Source organism: Labeo rohita, chromosome 15, assembly GCF_022985175.1.
Source record: "Labeo rohita strain BAU-BD-2019 chromosome 15, IGBB_LRoh.1.0, whole genome shotgun sequence".
In the NCBI taxonomy this organism is placed as follows: domain Eukaryota; kingdom Metazoa; phylum Chordata; class Actinopteri; order Cypriniformes; family Cyprinidae; genus Labeo; species Labeo rohita.
Window position 1 is genome coordinate 26,732,283 of NC_066883.1, and position 27,203 is coordinate 26,759,485.

Genomic DNA, 27,203 nt, shown 5'->3' on the forward strand with positions numbered 1-27,203 from the left:
TTTATGCCACTTCTGGCTCAGCTAAACATAAAAAACAATCACGGAAGGTACCAATTTTTTCCAGCGACATTCCTCCACCTCCTCGTCAAAACTATTCAACTCAATTGTCAGAGCTAAATGGCTCTCCTCTGCGTTTAATGACAGAGCTAAGCCTCAACAAAGGGCCACACCATGAGACCAGCTCCAAAAGCACCAGACTGGTGTAGCTTTGACGTCCTATAACAAGTGGCAATACTGCATGTCGCAGTCACGGCCTCTCGGCGGGAGTCGAGACCGATTCGACTAAACCAGACGCCGCTAAATGCAAGAAGGAGAAAGAGAGGTACCTAAGCCGGAGGAGAAGACTCATTAAGTCACGCCGTCACCACAGCAGACACCTTGCGTCTCCCGGCAACGCTGTAAATAAAGACTGTCACTTAATCTGGCCTAGTGGCGACGGCCTCGCCCTCTTATTTGCGTTATTAATATGCATGCTAATGTGCCCATTTTATGGCTCAACAGTTTCGATTCACTGTAAAATCAATTATCCATCTGGTAACGCTGCACTTTGCGCTGGCTGAGATGTGTATTAATTTTAGCAAACATACATGAGGCCCAGCACAATAAAGATAAATAGCTCGATTAGGTGTGGTAAACACCGTTGCTCAGAGCGGGCCTCTAATGAGATTTCGGCACATAAGGAATTGCGGTTCCTTAAATAATGAGCCTTGTTGATTTTTGTATGCAAATTACCAAAAGGAATGTTTCGCTGTCCTGCTTTCCAATTTCATTTAGATAAGACGGTGTTGCGATCGAGTGAGCGCGACCCCCTTTACCCGGCTCTCTGCTCCCACTGTCTTCGTCTTCCTCCCTTTTCTGTTTGTTCAACACTGATCTGCTTTAAACCCTAATAAGCTCATGACACCCACTTGCGGCGTAATTTCATCAACCTCAACTCGAGTCAACTTGAGCTGACATCACGCTGTTGGCACTGCGAAGCGTGATGATATCATACGCTCCTAAAATGCTAGGGGGCGCCGGTCGTTGCTCGCGTACGTCGAATAACCGACGAACGGATGGATTCGCCCTCCTTTGAGGTCAGTTTGTTGAAATCATAGGTTCATAACTCAACATTACTTACATTTTCCTCTTCATTTAGCACTATAATGCAGAGCCCTGCTTTGGTGAGGGTCGGTTAGGGATTTGGTGGGGCTGGAAGCGGAGCTGGCTGAATATCAATAGCATATTTCATGCGGGCCCGGCGAGGATGCTTCATCAAGTCAAATTACGGGCAGGACGACCTCTCCTGCAGCTTCACCCATTAGCTGCCATTCGCATTCTGCACCAGGCATCAAACGATTTATTTGCTTCAGTTACTTTCAGCAGACGATCAATCTCACAGTAATTATCTCTTGTCACTGGAGCTGGTTGGGGTGTAAGTTTGGGAGGGGGGAGCTGAGAGACGGGTATTCTTGTCTGATTCCACGTTTCCTGTCCTCTTGACATGCGTCAAATCTACAGAAAAACGTCAAGACGAGCTCTTGCCGGTGTCAGGATGACGGCTGTGGTGTTTGACGGGTTCCAGCGCTCGTCTCTGTGATAGCACGCACGTGTCGTATCTGCGAAGACTCTGAAGCGGGGCTCCCAGCAGAAATGGAGAGGAGTTTCAACTGGCATGGCAGTCGTAGAGCCGCTAGCAGAGCGTGGCGACGTTAACGCGAGCGCAGTGCCAGCATCGGTGCGCCGGTCCCAGTGCTCTCTCCGAGGAGCTCTTTCAATGGGCTGTTGCCTCTCCCTGTCTGCCTGTTCCAACATTATGATTTGGCATTTTGTTCTCTGAGTTTACAGTGATGCACTTGTTCCACGCCATCAAGCTCAGCATCTATGCTTAAAGCGTGAACAGATATATTTACGAGTATCATTCTAAAACGAACATTTGTCTCTGAGGTCAGCATGAGACAACATTTGCTCTAAAATCACATTTGGTGAGTAACTGGATCTTGACCCAGTGAACATGGAATTTCCTATCAGTGGGTCTCATTCACTATTAATTTTGCACTAATAAAAGTGTTTTGAGTAGTACATATACATTTTATGTAAAAATGATAAATATACATACACATACGCGGTGCCACAGTTTTTGATACAGCAAAAAGAAAGAAATGCCAGAGTAATTTTCTTGGATTTGTACAATTTTTAAATTATATATTAAGACTAACATCATAAAGTGTCTTTTTACTTTGTACAATGCAGTGTGCCAAACAACAGTCGGATCACAGATCTGCATGTCAGATTTCATTTATCAGAGTCGAGGTGACAAGTGAGTTGAGAAAGACAAGAACTTGGCAAAAGATTTAGTTTCAAAATGATATACAAAGGCACCTGCTTTAAAAATATTTTAGGCCTTTTGACGTTTGCCGTTTAACTAAGATTATTTTGGGAGCTTTTTTAACATTTGTTTCTTATTTATTTGGTTTCACTGTGTTTACTGATTTTCAGTATTTTCTATTTAAAATCTGTGTAAGTTATTTGTAATTTTAAATTAGGCATGTAGCATGTTGTATTTGCATTGTTAATAAATTAAACATTTTATGTTTAATATAAGTGAGTTTGTCGTACTGGTTTGTTGTTGTAAATTCATGCATTGTGTATCGTTAAACCACTAATAAATATATATAGTCATGGCCAAAAATATCGGCACCCTTGTAATTCTCTCAGAAAATTGTTCCAATTGCAAATGTCTTGGTATTTTTTGTTTTGGACACCACTGCTGACACCAAGGCATAAAAAAGCAAGACTGGGGTTTGCCAAAACGTATGTGACAAAACCACAATACTTCTGGGAGAACATACTGTGACAAAGACAAAAGTAGAGCTTTCTGGTAAAGGACATCATGGCACTGTTTACACAAAAAGAAGTGAGGCCTTCAGGGAAAAGAACACAGTCCCTACAGTCAAACATCGTGGAGGTTCAAAGATGTTTTGGGGTTGCTTTGCTGCTTCTGGCACTGGATGCCTTGACTGTGTGAACAGTATCATGAAATCTGATGATTACCAAAGAATTTTGGGGCGCGATTTAGTGGCCAGTGTCAGAAAGCTGCATCTCGTCCAGAGGTCATGAGTCTTCTAGCAGGACAATGACCTGAAACGCACTTCAAAAAGCACTCAGAAATGGTTACAAACAAAGTGCTGGAGAGTTCTGAAACGGCCAGCAATGAGTCCAGATTTGAATCCCATAGAACACCAGTGGAGAGATCTCAAAACAGCATTTGGGAGAAGGCATCCTTCAAATCTGAATCTGACCTGGAGCAGTCTGCAAAAGAAGAGTGGTCCAAAATTCCAGTAGAGGATGTAAGAAACATATTCATGGTTACAGGAAGCGACTGATTTCCGTTATTTTTTCCAAGGGCGGTGCTACCAAATATTAAGTTAAGGGTGCCAATAATTTTTTCCAGTGCATTTTTCGGGTTCTGTGTGGAACTGTATCAGATTTGACTGTTCTTCTCTGTTTTACTGTGTTGTTCCAATGTAAACAAAAAAATAAACATGTGAGTACCAAAACATTTGCAACTGCAACAATTTTCTGAGAGAAGGGTTGCATTTTCTGACAGAATTGCAAGGTTGCTGATATTTTTGGCCATGACTATATATATATATATATATATATATATATGTGTGTACATGTGGTTGTGAACTTAGCGATGAATAAAAGTTTTTGCACCATTTTCTTTACACAAAATTACATGTGGACACATGGTTAGTGAACAAGAGCCAATCATTAGGTATTTTTAAAATCCACGTGAAATCAAATTTGACCCCATTTACTTTCATAATAGGTGTTCCTGGTCATACTTTCAATGATTCATTGGTGCACATTATTCCGAAGAATAAAATGTTTGTCTTTGAAATCTTTTTATGGAAATGTCAGAACTTGCTCTGTTCTGCTTCTCTACTTTACTCTTTTACCCTCTAATTTTAAACCCTTCTTCTTCAATCACCAGTCACATAGAGATCACAGCGAGCTAACTGTGCAGGTCCATACGTAAAACGCACTTTTCACAATCCAATCAAATCCCGTTGGATAAAATAAAACCCCCGTCTACATTTTTTAAGCTGCATTATAGAAGCAAAATGGGCTGAATGCAGCTTCATGCTGATTTTAAATAAGCACCCCAGTCAATGATCAGATTACAGCGGTGATTGACAGCGTTAATGTATGAATAATTGTAAGCAGGAAATTGAGATGACACTTACTCAGCATGCCCATTCCCAGCATAAAGGCGTCCATGGTGTAGGGCAGACCTCTGGCTCTCCCCCGCGTCCCTGGAGGAAACATCACTTCCTTCGGCTGGGCCTTCTTACATTCTACCTGTGGATGGAGCGCAAAAGATGTTGTTTCACTACTAATAAGACCACTTATTGCATCAGGGAACTGTCCGACAATTACAAATGTCTTGCCCACAGGACATAACAACAGTGTTGTTCATACTTGGCTTGTGTCACCTCGCAGACAAACTATCAGAACTCTCATAAGGATAATACATCACTTGTTAGAAAAATGAAAGCAACTAAAACAAACAGGCTGTGAAATCACAGTGTTTGTGCATCTCAGTCAGTAATGTACTGCCTTAATGTCGCTGTAGTTTTCTGAGAGAGCGCTTTTGATGTTTGCATGTTTGCGAAGGCATGCCGTGCACTGTCTTCGGGCAAAAAAAGGATAAGTTCTTTAAAAAATGAAAAAAAAAAAAAAAAAAAAAAAGTTGTTTTTATTGTTTTGTTTTCTCATCATTCCTCTACTGTCTTGCCACTCCAATCTGGTCCTCATCATCGAACCATTTCTACCCAGGGCACTTCCCTCTGTTCACCCCCCCCCCAGCCAGCTCCCTGCCGCCTTCCACTGATAATTTTCCTGCTGTGCTGACTGACATTTCGCCCTCCTCCACAATGCACGGTTAAAAGTCTGTTCATGACAGAACACACAGAGTGGGCGTCAAGAGTGACAGACCAACTGCAAACACCGGCATCAAAATTAAGTACAGCTCCGGAATGAAGGATCCGTGGGTTTGCAGTAGTGACACGGTAGGAAATATCAACCCTAACATTGTGCACGGCATCGTGCGCACAATGTGTCAACAAAGCCTCAACCACCTGAGAGATGCAGCCGCTCCAATGAAAGCACGGATGACCGGGAGGGTATGTAGTGTCTGACAGACTGATTACTGGTGCATGTATACACTCCATCGTGCACACTGCGCCTAGGGTAAGTATAGTGGTAAATGCACACGAATGGCTTATTGGAACTGACGATGAGCACTATGAGGGGGTCTGGTTGGGCATAGTAGACAATGTGCCCTCACCATGTCAACCTCTATTTGTCCATTTACATTACAGAATCGCCTGGCACCCTTTCATGTTTTAAGTATGTGATTTAAAGCACATGAGCGTGTATGAAAGTCCAATGAAAAGAATGATCCTGGAACCTCCAAAACCTCTTGTGCAGGTGCTGCAAAATGCATAAAGATTTAATAAATAAAATACATATATGCTTTAATAAAATTACATACACTGCCGTTCAAATATCTGAGATCATTTATTTGAAGAGCTCTGTATTTATTTTTAATACAGAAAAAAGGAATATTATGAAATATTATTGCAAGTTAAAATAAGAGTTTTTTTATTTTAATATATTTTAAAATATTTTAAAATATAATTTATTTCTGAGATACAAAGCTGAATTTTTATCAGCCATTACTCCAGTCTTTAGTGTCACACAATCCTTCAGAAATTATTCTAATATGCTGATTTATTATCAGTGTTGGAAACAGTTGTACTGCTTAATATTTTTTTAGAACCTGAGATACTTTTTTCAGGATTATTTGATGAATAAAAAGTTAAAAGGAAAAAGTCTTTATCAATTTAACACATCCTTGCTGAATAAAAGTATTAATTTATTTCAAAGAAAGAAAGAAAGAAAGAAAGAAAGAAAAAAAAATTACTGACCCCAAACATGGTAATGATTGTATATTGTGTATATTGTAGCAAAAGATTTCTATTATAAATAAATGTTGTTCTTTTTAACTTTTATTCATCAATGAATCCTAAAAATAAATTTCACAGGTTCCAAAAAATATTAAGCAGCACAACTGTTTACAACATAGCTTAAAAAAAAAAGAAAGCATATCAGCATATTGGAATTATTTCTGAAGGATCATTTCACACTGAAGACTGGAGTAATGATGCTAAAAATTCAGCATTGCATCCCAGGAATAAATTATATTTTAAAGTATATTAAATTAGAAAACCACTATTTTTTTAAATTGCAATAATATTTCACAATATTACTGTTTGTTTTCTGTATTTTTAATCAAACAAACACAGCCTTGTTGAGCAAAAAAGAGGTATTCAAAGAAAACATTAAAACCTTATATATATATGTATATGTATATATATATATATATATGTATATATGTATATATGTGTATATATATATATATATATATACATAAAAATAAAAATACATAAAAAACCCAGAAAGAGCTTCATATTTTTCTTAAACTATAAACAAACAATATTTAACAATATTTAATAAATATTAGATGAAAAACTTACTGCAGTTCTAAAATTTTTATACATAAAAAGTGACTAAAATGAAATTAATTTAAAGCTACATATAAATACATGAAAAAAAAACAAGAACTAAAAAAAGACAAACACATAAAATTACTACAACTGAAATTAAAATAAAAACTTGAACTATAAAAAAAAACAATGCAAATTACTAATAAATACTAAATAATAGTAAAACACTGTAATATAATAATATATATTGCTTATTACATATTACAAATAGGTCTGCAAACTGGTAAATATACAGCTGTTTTTATATTTTTAAGAAGGGAAGTCATTACTATAAAATTACTTCATATTTTTCCCCACCAGTGTTGTTATTAACTGAATTGTTTCTTTAACCAAAATAAAGTTCAAATGAAATAAAATATAAATATTAGATGAAAAACTTACTACAGTTCTAAAGTAATAGAGAAATAAATAAATAAAATGACTAAAATTAAAATAACTTAACACTAAAACTAAATAATCCAGAAACTTAAGAGCTTCATATTTTTCTTAAACTATAAAGTTAAAATAAAATAAAATAAATATTAGATGAAAAACTTACTGCAGTTCTAAAGTTATACATAAAAATACATAAATAAAACGACTACAACTACATTACCTTAAAGCTACATATAAATACATGAAAAAACAAGAACTAATAAAAGACAAACACATAAAATTACTGCAACTAAAATTAAAATAAAAACTTGAAATACTAATATATGAGGTTCCTTGACATCAAAAGGTTCGACAATAATATAAAGTTTGGAATTAGTTTGTGAATAGCATGCACTGATAAACAAACTAACAAAAATAAATAATTAATCAAATTAATAATTATATATACAAAAAATAACTCCTTGAATGTGTGCAAGGAAACAACATTTTGTCTTGTAATGTGCGTTTGGCCTAAATTTGTTTTCTTTTCCACCACCCCAGCTGTTCTAACACATCAGCTCTCTCTGCAGATCTTCCAAACACATGTGTGATGTGCATAATCTTACGGTCCATTTTAATTGCCAAAGCTCAAAATAAAAATTAATACCTTTGAAAAACTGGCAGAGCTCTTCTAAATTAATTAATCCACCCAGCATGTAACACATCAAGCTAGGTGACTGTATGACAGTATGTTGACCTTGATGTTAACTGCAAGAGAAAATATCCTTGAATTTCATCACCCAAAGATAAAGGAAATCCAGATATCTGTTAAAGATAACACCTCCATTCTCTCAAATGACCTTATACGTCAACGAAAGCACTAAAAGAAAGCTTTACTTTTACGCTTTGAGCGGGCTAACAAACTTCAGACATTGCGACTCGAACGCTGCTGTCTCTTTTCCAAAAACGAGCACATAAACCAACAAGCACTCGTAATCAGTATTCAGGTCCTCAGGACGTCTCCAAATACAACATGCCTTCATTAGGCACTGGCACTAAAGAGAGAGCGTGTGTGTGTGTGTGTGTGAGAGTGTGAGTGTGATGCGTGTAATTATGTCAGTGTGTGGTTTCAGTGATGAGGCCTGCAATCTCTGTGTGTTGCTAATAGGCGAGGAAAGCCTGGCTTCCGATCTGACTGTCATCAATGGGCATTTAAGAGCCATGACTATGGCTCCACATTATTACTTAACTAATTACCCTCGTCAGTCGAGGTAGGCCAATGATGAGCTCCCTTCCCTCGTTAATGAAACTACGAAGGCCCGTGGCTAATGACCTGAGAGCACAGGGCAGCTCCGTTATCACGCCTGCACAGGGGGAGAAAGACAAGGAGGAGACGAGAGGAGGAAAGGACAGGAGGGAGAACTGTTGATAGGTGGATGTCTGCACTTTTGGACCAAATCAGGGCATTGACTTTGAAACAAAGCCCAACTGAAAACTTTAGAATGAAATGAAATACTCTTTGTTCGTGTGTGATATCAAGGGATCAAGACATCTGTGTAAAAAATGTGGGGAAAAAAAGAAAAAGATCCAGACCAGGTCAGAGTTGTGGCCTAGGATTTTGAATGTAGTCAATTTCCTATTTTTTTAATTTTTTTTTTAATTTAATAAAATCTTAAAATAATTACAATATCAATTTAATACATATGTATTAATGTATTTAAATATATATGGCCACAAAAAATTAAAAAGGCCAATAATAATAATATTTTTTCTCTTTTTACAAATTAAATATTAAGTAATATAATGCTCAACAGATAATCTACAGTGAAAATGTATATATGTAATTGAAATATTTTCAATTATATTAATATTTGAATGTATATGAATGTCGGATCTTTTAAGCATTATAAACAATTTTAACAACTTTAATGTAAATTTTAATTTGTTAAAAAAAAAACTGTACAGCTTTAAATCTAGACAATTTCCTGTCTGCTTAAAAAAAGATAAAATAATGTTACTAAAATAAATATTACTTTATTAAAATCCTAAAATATTTATTAATTAATTAAAAATATATTAATATATTTAAAAATATATATATGGCCACAAAAAATTAAAAAGTCAAAAATAATACTTTTTTAACTAATTAAATCTTAGATAATATAATGCTCAACAGACAATCTACAAAAGCTAAAAAAAAGATATAAGTATTCAAATATTTTCATTTATATTAATATTTGAATGTATATGAATGTCTGATCTTTTAAGCATTATAAATAATTTTAACAACTTTAATGTAAATGTTTAATTTGCAATCTGTATATATGGCCACATAAATAAAAATAATAAAATAATATTTTTTTTCCTTTTACAAATGAAATATATAAAATTTAATGAATGAAAGAATATAATGCTCAACAGATAATCTACAAATGAAAAAGAAAAACAGAAATTTATATTTAGGGTTCAAATATTTTTATTAATATTTATATGAATATTTGAAAGTATATGCATGCCTGATCTTTTTAGCATGATAAACAATCGTAACAACTTTATTGTACATTTTTATTTGTTATCTCTAAAAAAAATATGCAAAACAAAACTACAGTTTTATTGTAGGCAATTTCCTGTCTGCTTTAAAAAAAAAATCATAAAATGATAAACGATTAAAATATTAATTTAATAAAATCTTAAAATATTACTAAAATAATTACACTATGTTAATAAAAATATATGTAAATATATTTTAATTTTTTTTTTTTTTAAATTAAAAAGGCCAATAATAATACTAATCCTTTTATTTATTTATTTGTAATACTTTTTACTAATACTTTTTTTTTTTTTTTACAAATTAAATATAAAATAATTTTACAATGTAAAAAAAAGATATGCAAGTACTCAAATATTTTCATTTATATTAACATCTGAATGTATACAAATGTCTGATCTTTTAAGCATTATAAACAATTTTAACTACTTTAATGTAAATTTTAATTTGTAAATTTACAGTTATAATGCAGTTTGTGTAGGCCACAAAAAATAAAAGTTCAAAAAATAATAATAACACTTTTTTTTACAAACTAAATAAATAGTACAATGCTCAACAGATAATCTACAAAAGTAAAAAAAGAATTTAAGAATTAAAAAAAAAGATATTTAAGTACTCAAATATTTTCATTTATATTAATATTTGAATGTAAAAGCTGATTAAGGCCATGCTACATAGCAAATATAGTTAAGTCACCAGTGGTTGCTGGGATGTCTATGCATGTTGTGCCTAACAAAGTCCTTAAGGCCACATCTACATTCATAGTAACGTCTCTTGTAACTCACTGCTTAATTGTATAATGTTTAGAATTATTTATATAATGACTTATTAATGAAGGCTAAGTGTTACCAAGCGTTTTATTTGTCCATTTAGCCCTGCCACCTGTCTAATGTCCGCACTGCCACACAGAGCCCAACAGAGACTTCAAGGTGTTTATGTGTGTGTGAATGCAATCAAAACCCCATAATATCTCACATCTAGCGTTCACCCCAGAGAGCAGGTTAAGTGGAAGTCCGGGGTGGAAAGGATGACAGCAGAGATGAGAACAGGGTGCGTCCACTCGCCTCGCTAATTGTCGGGAAATCATGAACGGGAACACGGTACCGGTGGGCTGGAGCAAATGTGACCATTAGTGTCCGTGTCCCTGGCAGAGCCGGTGTGAGCGGGCGAGAGGTGTGAGACAGGATCGATCAGCTCCAGAGAACACACACAAGGCTTATTAGCCGGCTGGTTAGGGATAGATTAGATCCAATCTGCTAATCTGCCGCCCTGACCTTGTGACAAGAAATGTCACTCACACTAAAACTTCAGCCACCTGTTTTGACTTTGAAACGAGGTGATTTCACAAAGGTACATTCAACAAAGACAACACAGGCTGCTGACCGCTGGCGTACCTGACATACAAGCCAGTCTTTCACAAATGTAGATCAAAAGCATTATGCAAAATGTATAAGAAATATATATGTTCTCCAAAAAAAGGCACTGGTGTGCTACTATTAACAAAGAAAATTAATAATAAATTTAACAGATATATAAACAAAAGAATATAAATAATTAAATAAATAATGATTAAAAACATGTAAAATAACAACAACCGAAAAATAAAAAATACGTATTTATTTAAAAAAATTATGATAATACAGTTGTTGTTTAGTTGTTTTATTTTTTATTTCTTTTGTTGGCTGGAGCATTTATTATTTTCTTTGCTAGAGCACTGACTAATCCAGGACTGGCACAGGTGCCCTTATAAAAAGAATAATAATAAAAAAATAATAATAAAAAGTAAAAAAAGCAATATTCCTGATTGAGATAAATCCTAAACATTAACCTGCTATGTAATATTATTAACTTATTAAACGTTATTAAAAGTTTATTAAAATAATTAAACCTATTAAAAATTAATAATAATAATCTTAGTATAACAATAATAATAATAATATTAAAAATATTTTATTTTATTATATATATATATATATATATATATATTATTTTCTTTAATCAATTTTAGCACTGACTAATTCAGGACTGACACAGGTGCCCTCAAAAAAAAAAAAAAAAAAAAAAAAAGTAAATAATAAAAACCTCTCATAAAAATAATCATAAAATATAATAATAATAATAACAACAATAATAATAGAGTTATTTTATTATTCCTTTGTTGGCTAGAGCATTTATTATTTTCTTTGCCAGAGCACTGAGTAAACCAGGACTGACACAGGTGCCCTCATAAAAATAATAATTAAAATAGTAATAATAATAATAAAAAGTAAATAATAAAACGTAAAAAAGCAATATTCCTGATTGAGATAAATCCTAGAAATTAACTTCCTGCTATGTATTATTATTAACTTTTTAAAGGTTATTACAATTTTTTTCAAATTAACATTAAAATAATTAAACATTAAAAAATGTAATAATACTACTAATAAAGTTGTTAAAAAAATTATTTATTTTATTTTATTCCTTTGCTGGCTTTTTATTTTCTTTGCTAGAGCATTGACTAATCCAGGACTGACACTGGTGTTACTCATAACAATAATCATAAAAAATAACAACAACAATAATAATAATAATAATAATAATAATAATAATAATAATAATAATACAGTTGTTTAAAAATACATTTTTTATTTGATTTTATTCCTTTGATGGCTAGACCATTTATTATTTTCTTTGCTAGGGCACTGAGTAATCCAGGACTGCCACTGGCGCCCTCATTAAAATAATAATGAAAAAAAAATAAAAATAAATAAATAATAATAAACAGAAAAAAGAGCAATGTTCTTGATTGAGATAAATCCCGAAAATGAACTTCCTGCTATTTAAATGAATCAGAATTAGCATAATCGTATTGCAATAATAGACCAGCATGTGTGGTAGACAAAGAGAATCAATAATCTAAAAATGTTCACTTTGAATAATCCACTGTGAAAAGAAAGAATGAAATCCTCAAGAGTAGCTGCAAAACACAAGACAGTTAAATTTTGCTCTTTAAAGCAGATTTGTTTCTCTTTCAGCAAGCGAGAGAGAAAAAAAGCATTCTCCTCTGACGGGGAGGATAAAGAAGAAATGAATCAGAAAGCTGATTCATTCACTCCAACTCTTTTTTACTTTCAGAACTGCAGAACTGCAAAAAGCCGGGCCGCCCGCCCGCCGCCTGCCTCACTCTGGAGAATTTGGGATCACATAATGCCTGACATGAAAGGCACTTAACCAAACTCGATAAATAAATATGCATTCTAAACAGGCAGAGTCCCGCGGAACAGGGACACCTTCACGAGCCCTGCCGCGCTGAGATTGTCACAATGATGGAGTTAGAATTCCCTGCGCCTGCTGTATATCTGAGGTGGGCTGCCTGAGGAATCAGTCTTATTTCCGCCCTCCGTACCGCTCGAGATCGTTCATAAAGCCAGACAGAGAGGCAAATCGACTCGACCCCCCTCATTCAGACATCCATTTTTCATTTCTGATATTGAGCTTGAAAAACACTTTTTACCATCAAACATCCAACTTCATATCCTGACAGCAAATAAAGCAGGTCAAAAGAAGAGGCTTTTCAATGCTATAAGAACAAAATTGTTTTCCTTTGTACCATCAGACTGGACAATAAATTAATATCAAACACAAATCAAATCACTTGCTGATGAACAGAAACAGCTTCATTTTGATTTAATTTGGGAAACTTTCGAATTCAAAACATGATTATTAGAGAAAATAATCAAAATGTCCAACTATTTTTCCAGAGTGCATTTGTTGATTCAACTTAAAATAATTTGTTACCCAGCTGCATTAAAATTTTAAGTTCAGTCAACTCAAAAAAGTTTAGTCAACTTGAAATGTTAAGTTGTACTAAGTGACAACTTGGATATTTGAGTTCATTCAACTTACAATTTCAAGGCAGCTGGGTAACAAGCCCAGCTTTAAAGTTTAACAAACCAAATTGTTTGTTTAATCAACTTAAATATCTGACTTTTCACTTAGGACAACTTAACATTTCAAGTTGACTAAACTTATTTGAGTTGACTGAACCTAAAATTTTAAGTCTGCATGGTAACATTATTTTAAGTTGATGCAACAAATTGTGTTTTTTGTTTTTTCACAGTGTAGCTTACAAAAGTTGTCCACCGTGTGCTCACAAAAATGTTCATTGCATTCCAACATTTATTACGGTAACCAACGTTTTACTCTTTCTGCAGTGCTTTTCAGCACCATGACAAAAATAAATCATTTTACCTGAGTTGCAAGTATGCTGAGTACATGTGAGTTTGCAGCTCATATTAAATTTTAACCAATATAAATACCCAGTACTGCAGAAAACTGGCAAGAAACATCTTTCTTGAGTTGTCCTCACTAAAGAAGCCCGTTTCCGCCACTGAATAAAAAATTAAAAAGGTAATTGCGATTTTTTGTCACAATTCTCAGAGTTGTGTAAAATAAACCCACGTTTCTGCCTTTTGTTTTCTCTGAACTGTGAGATACAAACTTGCAAGTCTAAGAAATGAAGTCAGAATTGTGAAATAAACTCGCAAAGCTGACTTTTTCTTAGTATTGCGTGATATAAAGTCAGAATCGTGAATTATAAAGTCAGAATTGAGACATTAACCCACAATTCTGAGAAATAAAGTTTAGAGATATAAACTTGCAATTCTGAGAACATCAGTTATTGCAAGTCTACACATCATGTTCTCACGCAGTGAAAAATACATTGCGGAACAAAGAGGAAACTGACAAGACGCTGACAGACAAAACAGAGCAGGTTACTTCTGGTATGAAACAATGTCTCAGCTTTAAAATGTTGTCTTTTTTAAGAAATTCAAACAAATACCGTTTTGTGGCTCTTTAATGTGTTGTGACAGATCACTGTATTGCCTTAAAACAATCAACACATGAACTGATTGTCTTTTCTTCTTTACTTAAAAAACATGAATTAACATTAGAACGTATTTATTTCAACTGCAGAAAGACATCAGTACACACAATTTTTCAAATTTAAGTCCATTGAAGTTAATCTACTCTCCTAATTTGATTTGCTTGTCAGACAAAATGGTGGATTGGCATTATGACTGGTCAGATCGCCTGTCAATCAAGCTGTTTGCGAAGGGTCCACTGCGAATTTATATCTCAAAATTCTAAATTGAGAGAAAAATGTCAGAATTGAGAGATTTATACAAGTTTATATATCGCAATTCTGACTTTATAATACGTAATTCTGAGTTTAAAATCACACAATTCTGACTTTAACTCGCAATTGCAAAATTTATATCACGTTATTCTGAGAAAAAAAAAGTCAGAACTGCGAGATGTAATTTGCGATTGCGAGAAAAAAGTCAGAACTGTGAGATTTGAGTTTATATCTTGCAATTCTGACTTTAGAACTTGCAAATGAAGATTGAATTGCGTGTTAAAATATTAGAATAGCGAGATATAAATTCGCTAATCCGATTTTTCTCAGAATTGTGTGATACAAAGGCAGAATTGAGACATTAACTAGCAAATCAGAAAATAAAAATAAAATCGCAATTCTGAGAAATAAAGTCAGAATTGCAAGATATAAACCCACAATTCTGACCTTTCTTCTTAGAATTGTTAATTTTTCCCAATTGTGAGTTTTTCTCAGAATTGCGAGTTAAGTTAGAATTGTGAGATATAAACTTGCAATTCTGAGAACCTATCAATCTTTTCCCCCCTCAAAATTGGACTTTATAACTCAAAATTGCACATTTATATCTCACAATTCTGAAAAAAGTCAGAATTGCGAGATTTTAGATTATATTTTGCAATTCTGACTTTATAACTCACAATTTATATCAGTTTATATCAGTTTATATCACGTAATTCTGAGAAAAAAGTCAGAATTGTGAGATGTAAACATTCATTTTGGAGAAAAAAGTCAGAATTGCGAGATTTGAGTTTATAACTCGCAATTCTGAGTAATCAAGACAGAATTGTAAAGAATATAAACAGAATATAAACCCACAATTCTGACTCTCACAATTGTGATTTTTTTTCTCAGAATTGTGAGTTTATATCTCGAGTTGCGAGTTAAGTTAGAATTGTGAGATATAAATTTGCAATTCTGAGAACCTATCCATCTTTGTCCCCCTCAAAATTGGACTGTATAACTCATAATTGCATGTTTATATCTCACAATTCTGAAAAAAGTCAGAATTGCGAGATTTTAGTTTATATTTTGCAATTCTGACTTTATAACTCACAATTGCGAGTTTATGTCACGTAATTCTGAGAAAAAAGTCAGAATTGTGAGATATAAATTTGCAATTTTGAGAACCCATCCATCTTTGTCCCCCTCAAAATTGGACTTCATAACTCACAAATGCACGTTTATATCTCACAATTCTGAAAAAAGTCTGAATTGTGAGATTTTAGTTTATATTTTGCAATTCTGACTTTATAACTCACAACTGCGAGTTATATCACATAATTCTGAGAAAAAGTCAGAATTGTGAGATTTGAGTTTATAACTCACAATTTTGAGTAATCAAGACAGAGTTGTAAAGAATATAAACAGAATACAAACCCACAATTCTGACTTGATATCTCACAATTGTGAATTTTTTTCTCAGAATTGTGAGTTTATATCTCGAGTTGTGGGTTAAGTTAGAATTGTGAGATATAAACTTGAACTCTGAGAACATAATCTTTTTTTCCCCCTCAAAATTGGACTTGCAATTGCACGTTTACATCTCACAATTCTGAAAAAGTCAGATTTGCAATAAAAATGTCAGATTACGAGCCCAATTCTGACTTTATAACTCCCAATTGCGAGTTTATACCACACAGTTCTGAGAAAAAGTCAGAGTTGCTATTTTTTTTTTTTTTTTTTTTTTTTTTTTTTTTTTTTGCAATTCTGAGAAAAAAAAAAATCTAAACTGTGAGATAAAAAGGCACAATAAAAGGCATTTTTTTTTTTTTTTTAATTCAGTGGCGGAAATGGGTTCCATACCAAAACAAATCCTCCAGCATGAACCGGTTCTTTTTGGTAAGTCACATAAAACTACACATTAACAGCGTATTCACTGAATCCCGAATAAATGACTCACTCTTATAAGCTGGTTCTTTTGATGAACTGTTAAGGCAAATAACCAGTTTGAGTCAGTATGATAAATCCTTCACGGAACAGAATCCATCAGTGGTTAATGAACCAACATCTGATTCCCTTACTGAAAAATTACTTTGAGTTGAATTCTGTGTCAGTATCTTTAAATTATAATCCATGAAAACATGTTCTTAAAGACGAACATTTGCACTTTTTTGTAATAAAAATGCTTTAATCTTTTTTTAACCCATATGTTCTTGTTTTTATGTTTGCTGGCCCAGGATGTGAATGTGCGAATTCGCACCATACGGCACGCACAGAGGAAGCAAACTCATATTTAAATTTAATGCGGAAGCAACTGTTTTAAAGTATGTAGATTTATACACATTCAAACCTCAAGCTGTCTTTAACAGAACCGGTACAGAGTGTGTGTGTGTGTTCGTGTGTCTGTGGTCTCACGTCAAACATAGCATATTTAAATGTTATCCCAGCTCTCTCTGTGAACTCCTGTTACATCACCGCGCGAGAGGTCACGCCGTACGCTGCATCTTGTTTGTACAGTTCTCAGAGATAAAACAGACATGAGAGGAAAGGGGGAGAGAAAAAAAAAAGAAAACAACCCCCTGCTCTTTTGCCCAGAGGCACCAGAACTCTCGGCTTAACACTGAGGCATAATTCATCGCAACTTGAATTAAATTACATCGGAGACTTGGGGCTCCCGTACATTATTGATACACTTACAGCTATTCCATCTGACACAGAAATCTATATTCGCCAACAAAAAAGAAAGCCTGTCAGAGGCTATTTATGCCTCCCAAACTGAATGTCTGTTTCAACAGCGTGTTACAGTGAGAACTCTGGTAAGCACATACAGATAAAAATAAAAAGACTCAGCAACTTCCCATTTAATCATGGCTTTGCTCTGGTGTAATTTAAAGACTAAAACGCAACCTTACACACAGGCTCGTCCTGCATCTTTATCACACAGTTTTACCTTCTTATTCACATCATAATGTGTTTACACTCCCTACCTCCCTAAAACTTCATGACATTCCTTAACAGTAATGTAATATATGACAAGATCAATTAAATGTGACCCTGGACCACAAAACCAGTCTTAAGTAGCACGGGTGTATTTGTAGCAATAGCCGAAAATACAATGTATGCGTCAAAATTATTGATTTTTCTTATTAGGGTAAAAAAGAATTCCATTTCCAGAACAACAATTCACAAATAATTTACTCACCCTCTTGTCATCCAAGATGTTCATGTCTTTCTGTCTTCAGTCATGAAGAAATTATGGTTTTTGAGGAAAGCATTTCAGGATTTTTCTCCATATAATACACTTCATTGGTGCCCCGATTTTGAACTTTCAAAATGTAGTTTAAATGCAGCTTCAAAGGGCTCTAAACTATCCTAGACGAGGAAAAAGGGTCTTATCTAGTGAAACGATCGCCATTTTTTTCGGAAAATAAAAATGTATATACTTTTTAAGCACAAAAAGCTTGTGTAGCACAGGCTCTGGGATGCGTGTTCACGTACTATTGAATCACTTCGAAAGGTCATGCGGAACGTAGGCGGAACCACAGACCCAGTGTTTACAAAGCGAACACACAAAGATTAAGAAAGTGCAAGTAAGTCAAACACTGTTTACAAACAAAAAGGTTCAATGATGTCGGACGATTCTGAATTCAAAGACTCGAAACAGGTGAACTAATTCCAGTACAGAACCTAACAGGATGTTGTGCATGCACGACTGAACGAATCACTCCGCGAGACGACTCGTTCTTCCCGAGTCACATTCAAAATGAACAAATTATTGAAGAACGACCCATCACTAATTCGTAGCATCGTGGACGCGCATCCCAGAGCCTGTGTTACACGAGCTTTTAAGCTTAAAAAGTATACAAATATTTATTTTTCGAAAAAAAAAAAAATCATCTTTTCGCTAGATAAGACCGTTCTTCCTCGGCTGGGATCATTTAGAGCCCTTTGAAGCTGATTTTAAACTACATTTTGGAAGTTCAAAATCGGGGCACCAATGAAGTCCATTATATGGAGAAAAATCCTGAAATGCTTTCCTCAAAAACCATAATTTCTTTACAACTGAGGACATTGAAAAGACATAAACATCTTGGATGACAAGGGGGTGAGTAAATTATTTGTAAATTCTTGTTCTCCTTTAAGTAAATATCATGTTCCACAAAGATATTTAGTAAATTTCCTAACGTATATATCAAAACTTTTTGACAGCAATATAAAGGCAATTTTCTCATCAATTTTTTGCACCCTCAGATTCCAGATTTTCAAATATTGTCCTATCCTAACAAACCATACAGCAATGGAAACCTTATTCATTCTGCTTTCAGATGATGTATAAATCTCAATTTCAAAAAATTGACCCTTATGACTGGTTTTGTGGTCCAGGGTCACAAAGACAGGTAAAAACAAAAAGGTTTCTGGATTGTTGATGAAATAACAACACAGTAAACCTTGTTGTCAGCCATTCATCATTAAAGTCAACAAAACAGCATTTCTGTGGAATGACCCCTGACCTTCTGCTATCTTATTCTTTTTATCTCTATATATTTATTTTACACGTATGCGCGCACACTCTTGCACCCTTTTTCCTCTGGTTTTGTCCTCCCTTCTATTTAAGCCGTGAATGTGCTGAATCTCCTCCTTTCTTTGTTGTGACATTTCCAGATCTCGGAGAGCTCTCCGGAAACAGCCTGCTCCATTACAACCGGCTGAATTACTGTAATCTTTTCAAATATCACAATCCCCTTCCATTAGCCCAACCTACTCTTAAGATACTGTGGCAGGAGTGTGTAAATACATCTACAGTCACCGCACACAAAGCAACAATAAACATCTATTAGATAAAAAGGGCTAAACAGATCTGGGTGATTAGAGAGAGGGACAAATAAACAGACACACTTTGAAACGTGCTTAGCTGCTATTTACTAAAGAAAAAAAAAAAGGAGTCCTGTGAAAGATTTTCGCACCTGCTTTGGCTAGTTTCGTTCATGTACTGTTTAACTCATTTACAAACATATTTCCCCATGATGTTTTGCATTTTATGTAAAGATCTGTGTTATATAGAAAATTCTGAAATTACTTTCTTTTGTGGAATACAAAATAAGATATTTTAAATAACTGTTTTTTGTTTATACAAAGAGGTCCACATTTTTTTTTTCTTCCAAAATATCTTCTTCTGGGTTCAATAAAAGAAAAAAGTGATTCAAATTTGGAACATCACATGGGTGAGTAAACAATTTTCACTTTTTAGTGCACTTTCCCTTTAAAAAAAAAATGCATATTTACATATCAGTTGTGTGTGGAGGTGTTCTGAAAGATTTTCTTTCTTTTTTTTTTTTTTTTTTTTTTTTTTTTAAATCAAATGTAAATGTATGTCCCAGTTGCATTTTTTGGTTAGATAAACATTACTTTTACTATCAGGAAAAAACAAAACAAAAACATAACTCTATTTTATATTTTTAAATTAAGAATGTAATTAATATTCTATTTTAAAAGGCAAGTGTAAATAGCATCGACTTAGTGTTTTTAAGCATTTTACATTTATTCCAAAATAATAACTTAAAGCAGTAACAATTTAAACAATATGTTTTATTTGTGACCTAGTGTTTAGCAATTCTTTTTAATAATTAACTTCTAACTATTTTTAAATTTTCAGATCATCAGTCATCAAAGCTCGGTAAATACTGGTCACAGATACAGAGATTTACTTTAAATTTCACCAAGCTGATTACTCACTAAAAACTCCCACAGATCATGTTTTCATTTCATTTTAAGTATTATTTTGACAAAGTGGTTATATCTAAATGTGTGAGTAGTTTACTTACATTTTAAGTTAGTTTTTCCATTAACGCCATTATATTGTTCATTTAGACTGATTCGTGAATGTGGAACGTGCTGAACACAAGAGGAGGGATTTATTCCATAAACCAATCACAGCCGAACATAACCAGTCATATCGTGATAGAGGCATTCCCTCCTCTCACATGACTCTCATTTACACCCCAACAACTCACCACACATCTGTTAAAACTCAGCGGGTTTAGGGGAGGCGAGAGACGCAGACTCCCGTTGTAACTTCACCTGCAGGTGTCGCTGTTGAACAATATTTCTTTAGAAAAACAAGTGATTTATACGTTATATTTTGCAATATTGCTGTTGTCTGATCTAATATTTCGAGGAGACGCTGCCTCCCTTGCCACCTTGGAGGAATTGCCCCTATTATAGATGATTTGCATTATAAATCTTTTTATTCACTGACTATTTTCATTTTAGTATTTGCTGCTGCAGCCATAAATATTCCAGCTAAGCTAAAAATTACTTGTGCTTTGAACCACATTCATTTTTTTTAATCCAACATTTTCAGCAAGTCCGAATTCAAATATTTAAACAGACTGAGACTCGGAGCGTGGCTGCTAAATGAAGCAGGCATGAAAGCCCACTAACTCTGCACTGTCACCGCTGTTTGCACCACATCTTGAAGATAGCTTCAGAGAGCCGCAAGCCTTCAGGCCAAAAAAAAAAAAAGGAGGGGGCAGGAAAATAGGAGTCATTTTCTCCCATCCTGAACTGACACTTTTTCCCTCTTCTCTCCTCACAGCGGTAGATTATCTTCCAATGATAGCGCAGGCCGGAGCCTCAGCGCGGCAAGGCAGACACTAAATTGGCCTGCCGACACACTCGGCACTTATCATACATGCTAATGGCCCGGCTCGCTGTGGGCAGGCGGCAATCCTGGCTGGGCGGCCGGGGCACACTGAGAGAGGAAGGGCGGGAACGGTAACAAAAATGAGAGCGACAACCTCCACATTGCCCGCAGGAGGCAAGGGCACTGCCAGGGAGGACATGAGCACAGAATTCACATCATTCTGCCGCAGGCACGCATGGGTATGGTGTGGCATTGCTCTTTACACGTTAAGGGTGAGGAGTGTATTGACTGAGTACTTGATCGCTTAATAACGGGCGGCTAAAGGAGAGGATGTGTTCCTGAATATGATGTGACGAGAGATGACTTATGCAGTCCATACTCTTCCAAGGTTGGAGAGGTGATGATTCCCAGAGGGAGAGAGTGAGGCAGTGATAGAGAATCAAAAAGAGAGCGGGAGATAACATGTGCAGTCATATGTCTATGAGAACTCCCAGAGAGAGGGTTTGCATGGGGTCAGGATACAGTCAGTTCTTCCATGGTGTCAAACAGCCACCAGACTATAAATAACACTTCCTGGGCAGGGACCTAAAATTAGCCTGCTATTGAACGCTCCCTCACTCAGCTGTGGGTCACAATGGTCCAACATCCCACTTGTCGATTAGCGAGACTGGGTACTTGTTTATTTTTAGTTTTAAGAGCTTTAAATGGGACTGCTTTAATTAGCATATTATACATTAGCTGTTAGCATTTTTGCACAGTAAAGGTCATTCCCTCAATGCAGTGCACTTTCAAATCCCAAACCAATATATATAAATAGAAATTCCTTTTGCTAACCAAGGCTACATTTATGAGATTTAAAATAAATGCAGCTAAAAAGAGAGTTATTTTAACTTCATTTCTTTCTGGTCCTCTAATCTGACTGGCTGAAAGGAGTGCGATATTCTAGTAATATCTAGACGTCTCTGTGATGTTTGTGTGCTATCAGGCCCAGATAGCACAGGTACGTCTGCAAGATGTCTGTTAAAGATCACTTGATCTGGAAAGCATCCGCTGTGTATAAACATCTGACGGATGCCTGAAAAATGTCAGTTTTATATCCATTCTAAATCATAAACATCTTAAAGACATCTAATAGACATCTATATGACATCTCATAAGAAACGTCCTACAGACGTATTGCAGATGATCAAACACCCTAAAAAGTATGTCTTCCAGATGTAAATGCAGACGTCAAATAGATGTCTCTGTGATGTATGTGTGCTATCAGGCCCAGATAGCACAGGTACGTCTGCAAGATGTCTGTTAAAGATCACTTGATCTGGAAAGCATCCGCTGTGTATAAACATCTGACGGATGCCTGTAAAATGTCAGTTTTATATCCATTCTAAATCATCAACATCTTAAAGACATCTAATAGACGTCTATATGACATCTCATAAGAAACGTCCTACAGACACATTGCAGATGATCAAACACCCTAAAAAGTATGTCTTCCAGATGTAAATGCAGACGTCAAATAGATGTCTCTGTGATGTATGTGTGCTATCAGGGCCAGAGAGCACATGTACGTCTGCAAGATGTCTATTAAAGATCACTTGATCTGGAAAGCATCTGCTGTGCACACACATCTGACAGATGTCTGTAAAATGTCAGTTTTACATCCATTCTAAATCATAAACATCTTAAAGACATCTAATAGACTATTTGACATCTGATTGGACCCTAAAAAATATGTCTTCCAGATGTAAATGAAGACGTCAAATAGACATCTTCCAGATGTACGTGTGCTATCAGGGGGGTGTATACATACAATTTACGTTTTTGTTATGTTTAAAGTTGAAATGGTGCCACATAAGAGGAATGACCCAAACCCCCTTCTAACTACGGTAAAAACGGCAGTCATGAAACTTTCCTTTCAGCTCCGGTGCCTGTTGCAAAGGAATTTTCCAGTGGACAAACCACAGGGACAGCGTTGAAGTCATCCCGGTGCTTTTTAGCTGTCCAGGTGATTTCAACCACTTATCCAACACAGTCGGCTCACGTTCACACAGTATTCCTCATGACAGACAGCACCGGGGGAGATAAAAGTCTTTGGAATGCCTGATAAAATAGAGAATGTTTGGAATGGAACTTCAGAAAAAAGCTCCCACACAGACGTAACAGGATATTATGACTCTGAATGCGCTGTTCCAAAGGGATGGAAAATAGTCAAAACAACCATTAGGGTCTGTCTATTAATAGCGATTCCCATCCGTATCTGCTCGATCTGGAACTAGTCGCGCTGTGCTTTCGTTTAATTGTTTTCATTGATAAAATAATCAAGAGATAATATGTGTTCAGCTCCCTAAATGATTTACTTCTGAAGTGGAATTACATTTCAAATGAACCTCTAAAGAGTTCACTTCAAGGTAATCTCGATCCATTGCAACCTCTTCGTGTGGGATCTAACCTGCCTGCTGGATGCGGCGTTCCTGTCTCCAAGCCTGAGGATCAAGGAAATGTCTCCTGAATGTTTAATGTCTGGCTGCATTTCCAGGCCAGATATCAAATGAGCTGATCAGGAAGCCTGGGGTCTGTAGAGACCTCCACCGGTCCAGCTTTCCAGATCCTGGAACCATTTAGGGTCATTTATGGATATCCAGGGCCCTGGCAGCTCGAGAGTGGCCTTACTGGGTCAACAGAGCCTCTCTATAAACAGCTACTAAGCCTGGCTCGCTCTCTGCTCCACAGCCTGGGGTCGAGGGTCACAGATGGTGCCTCTGAAGATGGCGGCTCACCAAGCAGGCAGTCGACGTACAAAGCTGGCATTTCCACAAGCAGAGGGAGATCATTACGGCCGCTGTACAAAATATTCATGATAATAACAATATTACCATGGTCAAATTAGCAAGTCAAATATGCACACAGGCTTGCTCGCAGACGAGGCTTCAGAGACCACTTTGATCTTGTTGGCAAAAGCAACTTGACGATGGCAATTGAAATCAGTAAGAAGAGCAAAAGAGAGCAAAAGGAAGGACGGGTTTCCGCCCAACACGCCTTGACCTTTTTCTTGTTTTTCAAGCCTTTCGTTCCCAACGCATCATCTGAGAAATGATCTAAACCGAGAGACCATGACAAAGCTGTCATTTTAAGTAAATGTTTTCCCTTCGCCACATTTATCTTTTTCTTAAACCTTCGTGACTGATATTAGCTATGCAAGTAATTCTCCAATGGCCCAATTTAAGCCAGCCAGTCGATCAACAGCGAGGTTCCCGCTATGAGACGCTGGGGGAAACGTGTTAAAAAAAGAATAGAAATTCAGGCTTTCTCTAGACGCTCACTGAATAATGAGAACATTTGATGCAATATCATATAAAAATCAATGGAGAGACAGAAGAGGCTGGTCTCACAGTGTTGTCATGTTTAGAATGGAATACTGGGATACAATGTGTCATCAGCAGAGCTGTAAAAGCTACTTGGAAACTGTAACTGAAGCTACAACTACTATGGAAGTTAGTTTCCACCATTGAATAAAAAATAAAAAAGGTAACTGCTACTTTTTTTTTTTTAAATTGTGAGATATAAACTCTTGTCAGTATTTAAGTCAGAATTGCAAGATATAAACTCGTTATTCTGAGAAATTCTCAGAATTGTCAGAATTCCTGGATATAAATTCACAGTTGCGAGAAATAAAGTCACATAAACTCGCAATTTGGACTTTTTTTTTTCCCTCGGAATTGTGAATTTATATATAAACTCACAACTGCAACTTTGCACAACTGCGAAGTCCACTTCTGAGGGGAGGAAATGGCTGATATTTTCAGACCATCCTGACTTAAAAACTAACAGTTAAAGAATTACGAGATAGAAACTTGCAATTCAGAGAAAAAAAGTCACAATTGCTCGCAAAACTCGCAATTGTGAGAAATGGTCAAAATTGCAAGAAACACAAATTTAGCTTTAAAAAAAAAAAATCACAATTCTGACTTTATAACCCACAATTTAAATTCTGTCAGAACTGAGTTTATATTTCACAATTTTGACTTTCTATCTCACAATTCCTGCTTTATAACTCGAAATTGTGAGTTTATATCTTACAATTTTGAGAAAAAAAAACAAACTCAATTGCGTATCACACAATTCTGAGAAAAAAAAAACACCTTTTTTATTTTCATTTGATAAAAAAAAAACAGAATTCTTATGAGTTCTTTAAATAAATGGTTCAAAAAGTTACTGTTTTAAATTTGTCTAAATCACTGTCTTGAACAATTTTTCAGAATTTCTTTCATATATTTTAATTAAAAGGGACACATAAATCAGAATCAAATTTAATGAGAATTTATGAGAATTTAAAATAGATATATTATAAATATATATTAAAGGAAAGAAAGTTCTAAATGAACATTTAGAATAATCAGACTTTTTTTTTTTTTTTAAGTAGCTTGTTAGTAGAAAAGTTTTGAAACTGTTTTGCAACAGCTGAGCTACTGTCATGCTAATGAATCAATGTAGTTAAATTCGGCTAGTTAGCTCCACATCAACGCCACAAATCAGTACTGAGCTCGATCTCATGGAGAACTCCTGGAGGCTCATGGTTCTCAGTGATTTGTAAGTATAAGTAACTGAACTTAACTGACAGCGCTGACCTTCATTAAAAATCCTGCTAACTGGCTGTCATGTAGAATGACACCGGGGTTGTCCTCATTTCGTGATTCGGCGCGAGCACTGCGAGCTGCATCTGTGGCTCGCCTGCAGAAGCCTCAAGGTCAGGAACCGTGTCCCTCTGCTGTCTTTCATTCTCAAAAGCTTGGCAAGACATGGAGAAATCTAATACGAACCGTAGCGGCAAACATAAAATCACAGGACAGGGCATCAGGTGCCAACATGCAAGAGGCACCCAGGCTTTGATTTTTAAATCTTCTTTCAATCTTTTGCACCACACACTTTTAACAAGCCCCCAGAATGACTGCCAGATCCTCTCCCAGTCTTGCCTGGATGAGGGAATTGCGACGGGGGGAAAAGAGACGGGCCTTTACTCCCAGCCTGGCAGACAGGGATCCAAGACACAATTTCATGGTTTGTGGCCGGTGCACACCAGTGACTCCTCATCCCCTTGAAAGCAGGCTGGTTCGGGGATAGGGATGACACCCCCCGCCCACGCGCCCCTGTCACCCTCACTGTATGCTGCCCATTATAAGCACCCATTCTGCTTCCAGCATCAAATATTAATCCCGGCCCCCGAATTGAAAAATTGCAAAGAGGTGAAACCAACTCACCATTTTATTATTGATTTCGTGAAAATGAATCTCGCAGACCTTTTCCACCACATCCTCGTTCTCGAAAGTTACAAAGCCGAATCCTGTGAAGAGGGAGAGGATGGGAGAGAGAAAACAGGGGAAGAAAGGAAGGGGGGGAAACAGCTCATGATTGAAGTGAACCAACACAGAAGCAGTTAAATGAACAGGAAAAAAGCAACAAATATCTGTTGATTGCTATTATCGTATGGAGAAGGCATAAATGAGCCATTGAGTCGTGCAGCAATCTTCGTTTTATCTGGTCCTAATGCCATGCAAATTATGTATCTAGTACAGAGCAGGAACTCTTTTGCTGTTAAAATGATGAAGTCCTGGGCACTATTAAAATAGCTTTGAGTCTGCTCCTCAGAGATGGAGGAAGCTCAAAGCTGTTTTAATGGGATTTGTAGAGCCAGCCAGCATCTGAATTCCATTACCAAATATTTGATGTTTCTTTGCGAGTTTTTCAATACGTGACACACTATTTTTCCTCATTCCTAAGTGCCTCTACTGAGGATCCATTTTCACCTCACAGAGCACAACAGAGCCACACCATCCATGAGGAACGGGGAACATCCAGTGATTAAAAAAAAACAAAAAAAAAAACGCCCAAACCCAATGAGACCGGGTCTCAATCTAGATCTGGATACTCGTGAACAGCATACTG

At 35.7% G+C, this 27,203-nt stretch overlaps 1 protein-coding gene across 12 annotated transcripts in view; it reads right to left on the reverse strand.

Annotated features, from left to right (window-relative positions):
- Nucleotides 1-27,203, reverse strand: part of msi2b (musashi RNA-binding protein 2b) — a 302,804-nt gene that overhangs the window by 57,589 nt on the left and 218,012 nt on the right. For all 12 annotated transcript variants that reach the window (XR_007829157.1, XR_007829159.1, XR_007829158.1 and 9 more), the window contains exons 8-9: nt 26,519-26,601; nt 4,233-4,347 (exon numbers count right to left, since the gene is read on the reverse strand). Coding sequence is in view for 6 of the 12 variants with exons in the window: in XM_051128674.1 (XP_050984631.1) it covers nt 4,233-4,347; nt 26,519-26,601 (198 nt within the window). In the remaining 6 variants the exon portion in view is untranslated. The remainder of the gene's footprint in view (nt 1-4,232; nt 4,348-26,518; nt 26,602-27,203) is intronic.